Below are 15,226 nucleotides of genomic sequence, written 5' to 3' on the forward strand. Positions count from 1 at the left end.
CTATTTGGGGTAATTCTTTACACATTTTATATAGCTGTTGGGCAGAAACTGTATCTCCATATTCTAACCTTTTTGTGTTTTGTCAAAAATCAATGATTGATTTAATCTGATCATACTACAGCGTCACACAAAAGCATAAAAAGTAGAACATCCACAAAGTTGTATCACGGCGTAAAGCGATGCATTTTGAGCTTGTTGATATTTTTACATTTTGAATCACAATTCCGGACATCTGAGGTTTCCACCTGACCGAGACGACAATCAACAAATCAATTTGTTTTATTATGGACTAAATCAATTAGTCTTATTAACCACTTTAAGCCCTATTTCATACTATGTCGCTCGCAATGCATTGCAAACTTGTAAAGCTAGCTATTTCTGGTATTTTTGTAACGATTATTTCCTCAAAATCTATATTTTTCTATATTTGATTAAATGGATTAGTTCGATTAACTGTTGCACCCCTACTTTGAGGTGCAGCCCCCTGTTTCTCAACATCATTGAGTCTGTCTGGGTTTACATGAAGACAGTTTGAGATAGCCGAAAGCCACAGAAGATGTGTGGCAATTTCTCTAAGGTGTTTATAACAACCTACCTGCCAAGTACCTTAACAAATGGTAGAAGAGTACCCAGGAGAATTGGTGCTGTTTTAGAAGACAAATGGTAGTCACAACAACAAATATTGATTTGTTTTAGACTTTTCAGTTTCTGGTCATTTTCTTTTAACCCATTCTGGACGGGGAACTCCTTTTGGTGTTTTAAGCATTATGTTATACTTTAGCTATTGAAAAACAGCAGATCTACAAGCTCATAGCACAGAGTGCCGCGCTATGAGCTTGTACTGTAGATCTGTTATTTTTGAAAAATCGTGAAAATGTGCGTCAAATCTTTGAATATATATTCTTTCACAGTGAACGTTTTGCTTCCCTGGAACAACATATTTTCAGATGGGGGTCGGTGGCCTATTACATATATTTTTTGGGGTCCTTGACATTATATTGAGCATATAATAATATTGAGCACCACTGATATAGAAACATAGGTTTTTCAGAAAACTGTCATGATTTAGAAGACTTTTGTTTTTAGATTGTCGTCTGGCCTAAATGGGTTACTAAAAGTTATTTTACTGCATGTTTTCCCTCTAGTGTCAAAAACGTTTGTACAGCACTGTATATATTTCCATTAATGAGTTATATGTAACAGCTGAACTTTAGAGTTGATAGCTTTCAGCTGGATCTACCTGGATACATGCAGTGTAATGAATGGAAATAGCACAAAATCCTGCTGTTTTGTACACTGTATCCATACATACAGTACTGAACAGGTGGAGAACATGCCTGCTCTATGGAGGAGCCACATCCATTTGAATTTCATCTAAACTAAAGCATTGTGTAAATCAATAAGTGATGGAATAGAGATTCATTCAAATACATTCATTTATTTTGATTGAACTATAAAAAAAGGCGAAATCTGACATGCAAAGGGAAATGACAGGGAAGAGGGACATTAAGAGAGAGAAAGGTGAAGAACATGGGCAGTGTTTCTTTTTATTGTCATGCTGTCTCGTTCTATTTCTCTCTCCGTATTTGGCCCTGGGGTAGTTCTGCTCATTAGAGCAGTGAGCCCTGCATCCCCACAGAGATCAGTTTCACAGGCAGACAGTGACACACACACACACACACACACACACACACACACACACACACACACACACACACACACACACACACACACACACACACACACACACACACACACACACACACACCCCTTCCTCTATTTTGACAGCTCATCCCTAGAGGATGAGAACAGCTTAAAGATATACCCCCCTCCTGCAGCCGCCGCCTCCACCACCACCACCACCACCTTTAGCCGAGGTTACCTCCCCCTCGCATACTTCTCTCACCACTTGGCGAGGCTGACAGGTGATATGATGATAGAAATGCCACAGACCATAGACGGAATATGTGAGTCAAATGGAATGCCTGCCTACCTGGAGGGAATTATGTCAAGATCTCTAAGGTTCGTGCCGAGAACTTTGGGCGGAGGTAGAATTCATAAGTCATAGGCCGTGTGGCATGGCATGATGCCGAATGACGTCAAAACGAGGCTGGCGACCCTTAACTCTATCTCTACCGCTAGCTGTTAGCATAAACCCCAGCTCCAGGGGCCAGCATACACGCTCACTTTAAGAAGACAGTGTTTGCCCCCACACACACTGTTGCTACACACACTACCGCAGCAGTGGAACACTCACACACTCCTTACCTCTCGTCAGAAGCGTTTACATGGCGACAGTGTCGCGGTAAAAAGGCACAAATTAAATCCGAAATGTGGATGGCAGAAAATCCACCAAGGACAGCGATCTTAGAATCTGAGTTGTGACTGTTTGAAAATCCTCTCTTCCACTGCTTTGCACTGTGAATATATATGGGAACCGGACCAATGTTAAAGGCATCAGAATATAGAGCTATTTAAAGGTGATAGAGACACGTTTCCAGTGTTTGTACACAGAAGTGAGTGAGTGTTTCCAAACAAATGCAAATCTAGCTCCACCCCCCTCCCCCCCTCATTCTATTGGCTGAGGGATTGTTGTTGCTGCTAGGAGGGCTCGTATGGCTAAATATGACATTAAAAAATTATACATTTCTATCGATATCATAGTTACAACAATGACATTGAGTTGACATGTTTTTTTAAGGGTAACTGTAGCATAATCGCAATATCACACCGAGTCCCGCAAATGAGGAAGTAGGAAGTAGAGGAGACTCACTGGCTCTCAATTCAATTCTCTTTTATTTGTAATCGTGCATATAAAACATATTGCCCCTCAAATGCTCCAGCCACTACAGCATCGTTCATGTGAACTACTCTGTCCACGGTTATTCATTGCAATGAAAATAATCGCTATGATGATCTGCGACGGCTAGCCTGTCCCCGTTGGCGAGCACGGGTTGAATGCATGCTTCAAGCCGGCCGGCAGGCAGTCGCCGCGGTAGTGGCTGGTGAAATACTATTACTCACTTCCACAGTCCACTTCCACCATTTCAACAAATAAGCACATACAACCCACTCCACATGAACGAGAACGATATTGATGTAGGCCTAACCAGGAGATTTTATTGGGGTCCGAGTCGTTCTGTGACTAAGGATCATCCGAGTTCTGAGGGGTGCTTGCTGCTGGTGTTGTTCAGTTTCACACCACCCAACCATGCACTATACATAGCGATTCTCATCATTTCAATAGGCTTACATATTAAATCATGAACATACTATTTCACATCAACAATGTTAGTGAAACTAAGATATGGGGATAATATTATACATTGAAATCGCATCGCGTTTTCATTATAATACTACTGGGTTGAACACACCGTCACTGCCTCGTGCTGCAATTGGCTAAAAGTTTAAATCCCCTCCGACATCCCGAGTAGTAAACTGTAGTGGATATAAACAGCGCATTCAGCCACAGGGGGGCAAAGGGGGAGTGTGCTGTTGCAGGAGAACACCTCAGCATCATAATATAGGGAAAGATAGAGGTGGAAAAGGCCAAACAAATACATTTATATATATTTTAGATTTTGGCTGAAAACTTGTCTATATCACCTTTAACCAAAACATATCACATACCCTACCTTAATATAGACATTTCTTTAAATGGAAGTTTTGATAGAGTAATTAATATACAATGTGTTTTAATGATATGGTGCTTTGAAAATGTCTTTGCCTGAATTACCTTAACCAACTTGAGATTCCCACTTGCAGGCGTGGTCGAAGATACTTGTGAGGGTGTGGTACCTTTCATGCGGTTTCACCACATCTTTGACTGGCTTTTTGAGGAGCCACTGTTCCATGTTGCAAAATAGTAACCAATGTTTCCTTAATATTTGTCACTGTTGTCATAATATGAAGGTTTCTTAAACTCTAAAAAGTTGCTGGGGCAAACGGGAGTCTTGTCTGCTTTGTAAGGAAATCCTAGCCATGATTGAAATATATTTCAGTAATGAGCTATTGGTGTGAGTTTTGGATCATCTATCATCTATTCTATGGTAGTAGTAGTGAAAATAGTGTGAATTGAAGCAATTGAAAATGGCAGTGGGGAGTGTGAATAGTATAGTCGATGCCGATGGCTTCGGTGGTGTCCAGCAATAGCTGTGCCCACACATTGACAGGGGTGTCTCCACCTCTCAGCCTGTCAACCTGGGGAAGATAATGATCTCAGTATTGTAGGTCTCGCACCTTAACGATCCACCTCTGCAAATAATGTGAACTCATTATAGTAGGACAGGTATCACTGCAGTTGCATTACATTACATTCTAATTTGAGAAATCTCTTTCTCCCAAGCACACACACACACAGCTATTCATTTACTCGCCACTTGATGGCAGTCTTGAAACTATGAAGGCTACTTGAAGATGTAGAAAAACCCAACCCCAGTGCTTCCAAAATATGTGTTTGACTGTATACTGCTGAGTAGAATTGGTCAGTAGCACATTATCATGGCACTTATCCATCTCCCTTGGTTCTTCTAACAGGTATGCCATCCCCCCCGAGCATGGGAAAAGATTGGAACGTCTGGCTACAGGTAAAAAAAAAAAGATAATATTATACACGCCACCTTATTGTAAAATATTGCAATGAGTCAATTGTGTCTAAAAAAACCCCATCTAAAATGGCGGCATATTGAAATGACTGTCTGTTCTGATAATGGCAATAACATTAGACATGCCAAAAAGGGAAGGGAGACGATCCTACTAACTATATGCACTGCAGTTAATATTGCGCTTGTTTTAATCAGTCAAGACTTCAAGGAACCCTGTAATAAGGGGATGGAATATTCTGGTTTGCCAAATCCAGTCCTCCTGAATTGGGAACATTATTTTAACTCCTGTAATGAGAATTTTGTATTGTCCTGAGTTGCCCTTTACTTGTCTGGATGAAGTGAAGGCCTGACTCAGGTTAGCAGATTATCCTAAAAACGCTCGGTAGCCTAAAGTGCCAATGTGTTTGTCGCCTAATTTACGATGGACTATCGTAAATCTAGTTAGCTTGTGCAAACTAAAACGGTGAGTTACCACTCTGGTAGCAAATCATAGAGCAGCATGAGTGCATAAGGACACTTAAAAATGCAGCTGCCACTTGGTGTTTTACTTCTCCGGAACAACAGGGTTTGCTTCTGAGGGAAGACTCGCTCTTATTCAGCTTTTTGGAAAACTTTTTTGAAACTGGCTCATTGTCTGTGTTAATTCTGTCACTGTCTTTGTCAGGTTTCTTTCCCAATAGCTTCAAGGGATGTGAGGCTTTCCTTCGTCACAAGATGACTCTAATCTCCCCGTCCATACTCAAGAAGTATGGCATCCCCTTTGATAAGGTAGGCATTGAGCCACTCTGAAAAACTGCACCCCCACTCTTTCTTCTAACCAGATGTTTAGCAATCTACAAAATTCAATATTGAATGTACTGGATTGGGGAATTATGGATTCTATCTAGTTGAGTTGCATTTCTTAGGAATTTCCTTACTTTCCACATCTGGAACCAAAACAAATGTTTGTTCAATATATTTCTTTCTTAAACTCCATACAGTACAAGTTGACTGGGGCCCCTCAGAGGTCTATACTTTGTGCCCTCCCTTTTCCATATACAGCAAATCTGTGACCTTTTAGATCTGCTATTTCCGGAAAATGTTTGCCTATTTTTGCTGAATTTTGACAGAATAGGGCTGCTAGGGGACATGTGGATAATGGGTTCTGTTTTCACCCCTCTACCCCCTCATCCTTTTCCCATATACCAGATTACTCAGGAAGCAGGAGAATTCATGATCACCTTCCCCTACGGCTACCATGCTGGCTTCAACCATGGCTTCAACTGTGCTGAGTCCACCAACTTTGCTAGCGTCCGCTGGATAGACTATGGCAAGGTGGCCACACAGGTACAATCTGGCTGGATCAAGTTGACAGTGTTGATTCATGGAACAAAATAATAATAATTATTGTTCCTAAAATGCCCCTGACTGAATTCACCTAGAAAATATTCTAACAACGATATTACAATATTTACACCTGATGTACTGTATGTCTCTCTCTCCTCCCTATAGTGCACATGCAGTAAGGACATGGTAAAGATCAGCATGGAACCGTTTGTTAAAGGTTTTCAGCCTGATCGCTATGCCAACTGGATGCTGGGCAAAGACTCGGCAGCCCTTGACCATACGCGCTCCACGCCCAGCACGACGCCGGAGCTGCAGAGTTGGCTTGAGAGGCGACACAAAACCAAACCTGTCAATAAAGGGTATGTTTAGTAATATGTTTATTTTATTTTACATGAGAACCCTGAGGTTCTTTGATGATTATTATGATTACAGAGGTAATAGCAGATCTTTAAGTTGGGAGCTTGTAGAAGAGATCTGGAGGTTTGGTGTACTGTAGACTAAAGAAAACCGTCAAAGTACGATTGTAACTTAAGTCCGGTTCTCTAAAAGGAGAGGGTTTAAGTGGTTATGGATTTAATTCTAAGTTATACTCCCGACAAACCATTCAGTTGAAAATCAGTTGTTCTCGATGATACTGTAGACATAAAATACAAATTACACTTTCGTGATACTTTTCCTGTATGTGTAAACCAATAGACAAATCGCCTACAATATTCCAATATTAAATATAATACTTTAACGATTCTTTGAAAATATTGCTGCAATATTCCTATAGTGCCGTCCTGGGCTTGGTTCTGTCACAAATTTATGTGCAGCATATTTCACACACAAAGGCAATTCAAAGCATAAATAGCCAGACCTTTGGCGTGTGTCAAAACCGACTCTCTATACTTATTGCTGTATCTATCCTCTGTTACAACTAAAGCAGAAATGCCTTAAAATGGCCTGTGTAGAAATATTGCTGTATAGGTTTGTCACTGCACTGGAATAGCCAATTGCAAACTCACACTGAAATTGCACCTTGCTGGGCTCATTCTAACCATTGAATAAAAATGTATCAAACCAGTAAAAAAATGGGGAAAAAAACCCACATGCAAATATGAGGTGAGATGTCATTGTTTATTTAGAATCTTGCAGTAGATTACATAACGAAAGCTATCTTTTGTGCCCTGAAACTTTAGTCCAAATGGTCTTGTTCCCAAGTCACACAATTCCAGCATTGCCTAATTGAGTGTTAATCAGGATTTCAATTTGAATCCTCTTCTCTCTTCGAGTAGAACCCACTCCCGCATGCGCTCCAAGCGCCTCCGAACCACAGAGGCGTCCCTCACTTTGGATGGCTGCACAGTCCTGTGCGGTAGCAAGAGGAGAGGTGGTCCACTGGGGCCCAAGGGGCGACAGACCACATGCAGTACTAAAGAGGATGAGGAGGATGAAGAGGAGGAGGAGGAGGAAGAAGAAGAAGGTGAATCCGTATCAAAGCACAGCCAGAATCAGGACTCTCTCCAGCTCCCTGGTAAGAGACTGACTGGTGGAGCCAGAAGGTATTTTGTTTGAGAACAGAATTATTATCTGCTGCATTTTGGAGTGTGCAGGCTAGAGTGTGTGTGTGTGCTTACAGTATGTTTGTGTGTTTGTGTACCAAGTTAGTTATACTATCTTGGTGGAGACCAATGTCTCTACATTGTTCAGGTCACAATGACGAAAAGGGTAACTTTGTGGTTATTATTTTTGGTTAGTTTTAGGGTAACATATAGGGATGTTGAGGTTAGCGTTTAGGGTTTAGACCAGGTAGGTAAAAATGTACTAAATATATTAAATGTCCTAACTCTAGATTGATAACGGAATAATAATTTGCAGTTCTATTGCTCTTGGTTTGCAGATAACACATTTTACCCCGTTTTTGTCAACGACAGGTCCCTGCAAACAGATGTGTGTGGTCAAGGTGAAACGGGTGGAGAGTGACAGTTCGTGCTTTTCCAATATAGACTCATCGCAAAACGCAGTTTCCACCCCCGCTCCCTCCGCTGCCTCACGGGTTAATTTAGACCTGGCAGTGGGTACCCCGTCTCAAGACCGTCACTCAAGATCAGAGGTCAAAGGCCAAAGTGCTCTTGGAACCCAGCGTAGGTCTAAGCCTTCCCAGATGTGTGCTGGAGTTGGATTGTCCAAGCCACATTCTCCTTACCCACAAAACCTCTCAACGCCTCAGGACTGCTCAATGCTGGTCACCCCTCCACAGACGAGCGAAACGGCCTCATCTTCCCCAACAGTGTGTCCGTCTTTGCCTGAGGTAGGCGTGTGTCCCTCTGACTCTGAAGCCCGGGTGTCTAGTAGTCATCCATGTAGAGATGAAGCTGTAAACCCAACATTACGCACGGACAGCAGAATGAACACAAGTAGTGAGCCCGACACTAACAACAACGCTAAGGCAGAGCCGGCAAACTCGACTAACCCAGCACATACCAAGCAACACTCCAGCACACAAGCACTTTATAATCTCCACACTGAGCCGAGAGGAGGGGATAGGTACACATCCAGTAGAGCCCCACCACACACGGGACATCAGCACATTGTCAAAAACGGCAGCAGCGGCACTGAGGAAAACCTTTTGCCTCCCCTGTTACAGAAGAGTGGAGTCGATATGCCACTCCTCACTCCTGAACGTGGTAGAGACGAGGTTGGCTTTTGCCCCCTCCCGCCTGTCCTCACTCAAGAGATGCCCTCGCTTACCATTGTTGAGGAGAAGCAAGCTGAGGCCATTCCAGCAGGATCACATCCTGACCAGGTGGCACCTGTGCTTCAGCGGGAGAGGCTACGTCGTTCTCTATCCTCACAGGGAACTCAATCAGGGAAGAAAAAGACAAACTTAATGGCATTAAAAGAGACTCGGTGTGTAAATCATGCTAGCAAGTTGCATTCTTCTCAATGGCATAGCATCCCTGATTTGGAAGCGAACGCTGCTAATTTGACAAATGGCACTGTTCACATTAATGATGAAGAAATCAAGGCTAAGTCGAAAAGTGTTACCACTTCAAAATGCAGCGCCACCAGTAGCCAGTCTGTTCAGAATGCTCTTCTTCAAATGGAGCCACTGCAAAGCTTGGCAGATTTAACATCTAAGGGGGACTGCATGAGCCTAAGTCAAAGAGACGGCACACTCACTCTCAGTAGTATAGGCTCACTTTTGACCACAACGTCAGACCACAAGCTGCCAACGCCATCTCGTCCATCATACACCCAAAATGACAGCAACTCGGCACTACAACACCATCATGTGTACGATGAATCTCCTCTCAACCAAAATGTGTACTCTGCCTCCCATTGTAATTCCCAGAGCCCCTACCTGGAGCCCAAACCCTTCTCCAGCAGCATCTGGAAAAACCTCAACTCTCCGAGTCCAGCAGTACTCATCCAAAGCCTCCACCCCGAACTCCCTTCCGACTTCACCCACGAGCCTCTGGCTTACACCATGTGGACTGAACCACAGTGTAAAGAGGTCACGGACCCGGGCAACGCGGACCAAGACCTCTGCAACGTGGGGAACCCGGAGGAGGGGGATGGGCCGCTTACCTGGGCCCAGCTGGAGCCCACCTCCCTGGTGTCGGCCGGTGCCTTGGAGCCCCTAGCGCTCTGTGAAGGCAATGATCTTCAGAGAGGCGAAGCAGAGGTAACTGAAGCCCTAGCACTGTGCAGGGAGCTGGGGAGGGTGGCAGAGGGGGATCTGGATGCACCTGGTTGTCTTTTGGGATTGAGAGGAGGAGGGAGAAGAGGAGGTGCAGCACAGGAGGAGGAGGTGTCTGACATGGAGGAGGAGGAGGAGGGGGGACTGGGAGTGGACGAAAAGGAGCAGAGTTTGAGAACCAGCAGTAGTGAGTCATCAGATGACGACGACGACAATGATCCTTCGGACCATGAGTGTGATGAAGCAGGCCTAGAACCTGGAGAGGTTTGTACTGTGAGTATCATTTTCATATATACAATCGGCATCCTTTTCACATACGCACGCATGCACACATACACACGTACACTAAGACAGGTCAAATCTGGCCTCGGCAAGTATACAATACACACATACAGACTAGAGCACTGGTTCCCTCCCAAACACTTTGTTGGGACCCATTTGTCAGTCCCTTTATTTTTGGTTTCATTGTCTCCACCAGCCGAAGGCATGGGGAGAGTATGTTTTGCACTCCGTCCGTCCGTCCGTGTGTCCGTCCGTGAACAGCTAATCTCAGCCACCGTTAACCCGGTCCATGCCAAATTTTGCACACACACTCCCTGGATGCCAACCATGAACCTCTGCCCCAAACTTTCCAGAACGGCCTGTTATAGCGCCACCAGGAGGCCGCTTTGTGCAAAACAAGCCCGGTCGATGCCAAATTTTGCACACACACTCCCTGGATGCCAACCATGAACCTCTGCCCCAAACTTTCCAGAACGGCCTGTTATAGCGCCACCAGGAGGCCGCTTTGTGCAAAACAAGTTTTTGCACAGTACACCTACAGATTTTGTCCAAACATCACGCAAATTGGTACACAGTCTCTCTAGAGCCATTCAACCAAACCGGTCTTTCAGATTTCTCAGACTCCATCCTGATTGGTTAAGATTGGCTTCCAAAATTCACAGGAGTGCTCAGTTTCAAACAAAATGCTGCAAATCATGAACACATCGCGTGATTTCCGTGAAATTGTGCACCCACATTCCCACTAGGCAGAGGACGAAATGCCACATGAACAATTTCAACTCAGCCTCAAGGTGGCGCTATAACTGGCCAAAAAGTGTTTTTACCTCTAACTGCACGGATCTGTGGATAACCTGGTGGAGACCTGTGCCCGGAAGGGCACTTTTTCTAGTTTTTAATTATTATTTCAAAACATTTAAAAAAGAACACTCCAAGGAAGAGTACTACAGATGCAATATTTGCTTTGAGGATGTTGACAGAGAAGTTCGGAGAAGGTCAGAGGGAGCTGCATTGTGTCTTTGTAGATTAGAGAGATGTGGAGAAAGCATACGATAGGATGCCGAGAGAGGAACTGTGGTATTCTATGAGGAAGTCTGGAGTGACAGAGAGGTGGTGCAGGAGATGTATTAAAGTTGTAAGACAGTGGTGCTATGGGTGTGACAGAGGATTTCAAGGTGGAAGTGGATCAAGCACTGAGCCCCTTCTTGTTCGCCATGTTGATGGATTGGATAGGCTGACAGATGAGGTTAGACAGGAATCCCCATGGACCATGTGAGCTGTAGTAAGAGCAGTGAGCAGATAAGAGGAACATCTAGAGAGGTGGAGAACTGGAGATATGTCCTGGAAAGAAGAGGAATGAAGGTTAGCCGCAGCACGACAGAAATGTGTGTGAATAAGAGGAACCCGAGTGGAACAGTGATGTTACAGTGAGGAGTAGATGTAAAGAAGGTGGAGGACTTTTAAGTACTTATAGGGTCAACATTTCAGTGGAGAGTGTGGAAAAGAGGTGAAGAAAGAGTTTGGAATGGGTGGAGAAGATGTGTCAGGTGTAATGTGTGATAGGAAAGTTTCAGCAAGAATGAAAGGGAAGGCGTACAAGGCGGTGGTGAGACTAGCTATGTTGTATGCCATGGTTTAGAGACTGAGGAAAAGACAGGAAGCAGAGCTGGACGTAGCAGAGACTAAAATGTTGAGGTTCTCTCTGGGACTAAAAAGGATGGATATGATCAGGAGCCAGAGAGGCCAGACTGAGATGGTTTGGACATACTGTAGCCTATACACAGAGGAGGGATTGTGAGTATATCGGTAGAAGGATTTTGAGGTTGGAACTGCCAGGCAGGAGGCCTAGAGGAAGACCAAAGAGAAGATTTATGGATGTAGTGAAAAAGGACATGAAGTTAGTTGGTGTGAGAGAAGAGGAGGCAGAGGACAGGGTGAGATGGAGGCAGATGATTCGCTGTGGAGACTGGAGACCCCTGGAGGGAAAATCTAAAAGGAAAAGAAGAAAACAAAGTTAAATGTTTTTTCTTGAATAAATCAAGACATTCCATAAATTAGATTAGAAAACAAATGTTGAAGTAGTGAAAATAGCCGATCTACAATCTCACAACGCGAACCGACACGTTGTGGTCTACGAGCTCACAACGCGAAGTGACGTGCTGTGAGCTTGTAGATCAGCTATTGTCACTAGTTTGGGTCCCAGGGCAAACGTCTCATTTCTCTTTTGGGTCTTGAGCTGAAGAGTTTGGGAACCACTGGACTAGAGTACAGTGCATGTGCTTTAATGCTGCCTCTCTCATGCCAGTACCCTGCCCTGTCTGTGAAGAGGAGGACCAGTAAGAGCTGGCGTCACCCACTGAGGAAACCCACTGCCAGAGCTGTGCCAACTGCTGTTAAACAACAGACTGTCAGTGACGATGGTGAGCGCACGCACTCACTCACTCACTCACGCACTCACTCACGCACACACTCAGCCCGCTAACCCAGGCTTGGATAAAAAACTCATCAATGCACTGTGCAGAGAGACGATGGGATCCCCTGAATTTAGGTGTTAGCCATATTCATCATTCATTTAAAAAAACAAGGTTACCAAGTTAAATCCCATAATGAATGTTGATGTTCATCGTTTTCGTGAAACATCTGTGTACAAAATGAACTTTGTGTACTCATTATGTTTGAAACATTGTGTAATCAATGTCGGGTAACAGTTTCTGTTCCATGAAATATAGTCTGTAAAAATGGAGCCGTTCAAACAACTCTGCTGTCCCAGCTTCATTTTTCACATTTCACCCCCCTTTCAAATGATTGTTCTGACGTCACTGCACACATTCAACAAGCACCCACCACCAAGATTTATCTCTTTGGTCTACCACAATGAAATTAACTGGGCTGTTACCCTGTTTAGAGTTTCTCAATCCGTCTTAGTGATTTTAACCACTTAAGCCCTGAGGTTGCTTTGGTAACAATAATAATGTTTCATACTTCATTGTACGACGGTGTAGTACGAGGACTATTGGCATATACATATATCTGGAAGCTTGTGGCATGTTGCGATGCATTGTGACCTTCTAGATTGGCTATATGTTTGCCCATAAATTTGGACACCATGGAGTTAAAATGGAAGAAGGGGGAGCCCTCTGTTAACGGCTACTAATGTACGCACGCACATACATGGACATGTGTGTGTGTACTGTACTGTATACACATACATAGTCACGCTCATCATCTTTGTGGTCGAGGAAAGAAATGAATAATTCAGCAGCCATTTTAGTTGTTTATTCCTGAGTAAGAAATGACCATGAAATGACCATTCATGGCTCTGGCTAGCTTACTTTATGATGATGAGGGCTCTCAATCATTTCGAGCAATTTTATAAACAGATAGGGCTCCATTCATTCAGGATTGATTGTTTATTTTCCAAGCCACTGGAGAAATTGTTACCACATTGGATGGATTAAGTCTGATCTGGCAGTGAAGTTGATTAAAAAACGCAGGGAGGATGAGGCATGCTGGCTCTTGATATTCAGTTCACACGTTTTGTCTTGGTTTGTCTTTGTAGAATACACTGAATTAACACAATGTGTTAATGAGCAAAAACCAGTTTGCGTTCCGTGCGTCAAGGATCACTGAGCCCATTGTTGAAAGGGGAAGGTGGAATATGCAAGTGTTTGCAATGTACTAAAGATTCTACTATGTCTTTATCCCTCAGAGCCTCTTGAGGCAAGCTTGGCGGAGGGGGAGGAGCAGGAAGTGGAAGCATGGGCTAAGCCCCTCCTCTTCCTGTGGCAGAGCAAGAAGAGCAACTTCACCGCAGAGAGGGAGTACAATGCCAACGCAGCCACCATGCAACCGTACTGCTCTGTCTGCACTCTCTTCATGCCCTACTATCAGGTACACCTGATTTAATGTGTCTTGCATTAACCCATTTGATACGTAGGACGGGTATACTCGCCCTGATTAATTAATTTTGCGCCATGTGCGGGGCGCTCTTGACGAGCAGGCTTGTCTTAAAGGGGAATACCACAAATTTTCAACATTTTACTATGTCATTAATATACCTTTGAGCTGGAAATAATAAAAAGTAACCCCATTCTGTGTTCAAGATGTGATTCACCATGTTAATGATTTTCTTTCAGACCTCCAGTTCTAGGAAACACATAATGGGGGGGAGTTATTTATTATTTCCACACTGACACAACAGCTCAAACGTATATTAATGACATAAAATGTTGAAAATGAGTGGTATTCCCCTTTAAGGCGTTTAATATCGCTGTAACATTGGCTGCGGTTACATGAGGGCTTTTTCATTCAGAATGAAAACTTCAGAATGAATTAATTCAGAAGTAATGTTTTTTCCTGCGTGTTTACATGGGAAAGGTCATTCCGAATGAGTGTTTACATGGACAATACTTTTAAATCCCATTATTTCATTCCACATCAGGTTTGGGGCTGGGAAGGCTTCTGATTGGATAGGGGGTGGGCGAATATGTTTACGTCCAGTGATGGAAAGTACATTTACTTTAGTACTAAAGTACAATTTTGAGGTATTTCTACTTTACTTTCCAATTGTTTTACTTTTACTACACTACATTTCAGTAAAACAAAATAATAAGAATAGAAAAACACTTTTATGCTGTATTACTTTATATTTGATGTATCCTGTAGCCTATGAGAGGTTTCTAATATAATTTCTTAATATAATTAATCGCAAAACAAGAGCATAATATAGCCATACCAATTACATGGAAACAAGCATGCACAGAAAGACCAGAATGAACTTCAATCCGAATGAGTGTTTACATGAGTCCACAATTGTTTCAATGGGATTTACAAATGGAATAAACCGGTCACTTACATCAGATCTAAGTTTAAATCAGATTGACCATTTTCATTCCGATTTAAGTTTTTGTAGGTGTTTACATGAGAACCTTTAATAGGATTTAACTTTTATTCTGAATGAAAAGGGGATTTAACTGTCCATGTAAACGTAGCCAGTGCCTCGCTGTGTTTCATTCCATGCATTTGGCTCTGGTTGCTATGCACGGTTGCTAGGGCCCCTCCCGCACCGTTTATTTTCACTCAACCACACTAGCTTCTGCTTTAGGCAGCGTCTTAGCAGGCTTTCTTCTCGGAAACTAATGTGCTGTCCGTGGTGTTGAACAGATCGGTGATATTCGGAGGTCTTTTTTTTATTTTTTTATCCCACAATTTTGTAACCCGTTTTTCACCCCTGTGTCAATTATCTAATGTGATCCTGGCCTCTACACACCCTCCACCAGGCACCAACCTGGGGAGAGCAACGGACTTGAACTCATTGAACTTCGGAGGTCTT

General features: G+C 43.3%; 1 protein-coding gene across 7 annotated transcripts in view; it reads left to right on the plus strand.

The window, feature by feature from the left end:
- kdm4c (lysine (K)-specific demethylase 4C) overlaps positions 1–15,226 on the plus strand; it is a 54,455-nt gene that overhangs the window by 13,858 nt on the left and 25,371 nt on the right. For 6 of the 7 annotated variants that reach the window (XM_083765273.1, XM_083765274.1, XM_083765278.1 and 3 more), the window contains exons 6-13: positions 4,537–4,586; positions 5,269–5,372; positions 5,793–5,930; positions 6,096–6,289; positions 7,208–7,446; positions 7,847–9,888; positions 12,200–12,314; positions 13,604–13,785. In XM_083765273.1, coding sequence (XP_083621399.1) covers positions 4,537–4,586; positions 5,269–5,372; positions 5,793–5,930; positions 6,096–6,289; positions 7,208–7,446; positions 7,847–9,888; positions 12,200–12,314; positions 13,604–13,785 — 3,064 coding nt within the window. The remainder of the gene's footprint in view (positions 1–4,536; positions 4,587–5,268; positions 5,373–5,792; positions 5,931–6,095; positions 6,290–7,207; positions 7,447–7,846; positions 9,889–12,199; positions 12,315–13,603; positions 13,786–15,226) is intronic. The other variant, XM_083765275.1, reaches the window with a different exon arrangement.

The sequence above is a fragment of the Protomyctophum parallelum genome (assembly GCF_964188405.1).
Source record: "Protomyctophum parallelum genome assembly, chromosome: 5".
NCBI lineage: Eukaryota > Metazoa > Chordata > Actinopteri > Myctophiformes > Myctophidae > Protomyctophum > Protomyctophum parallelum.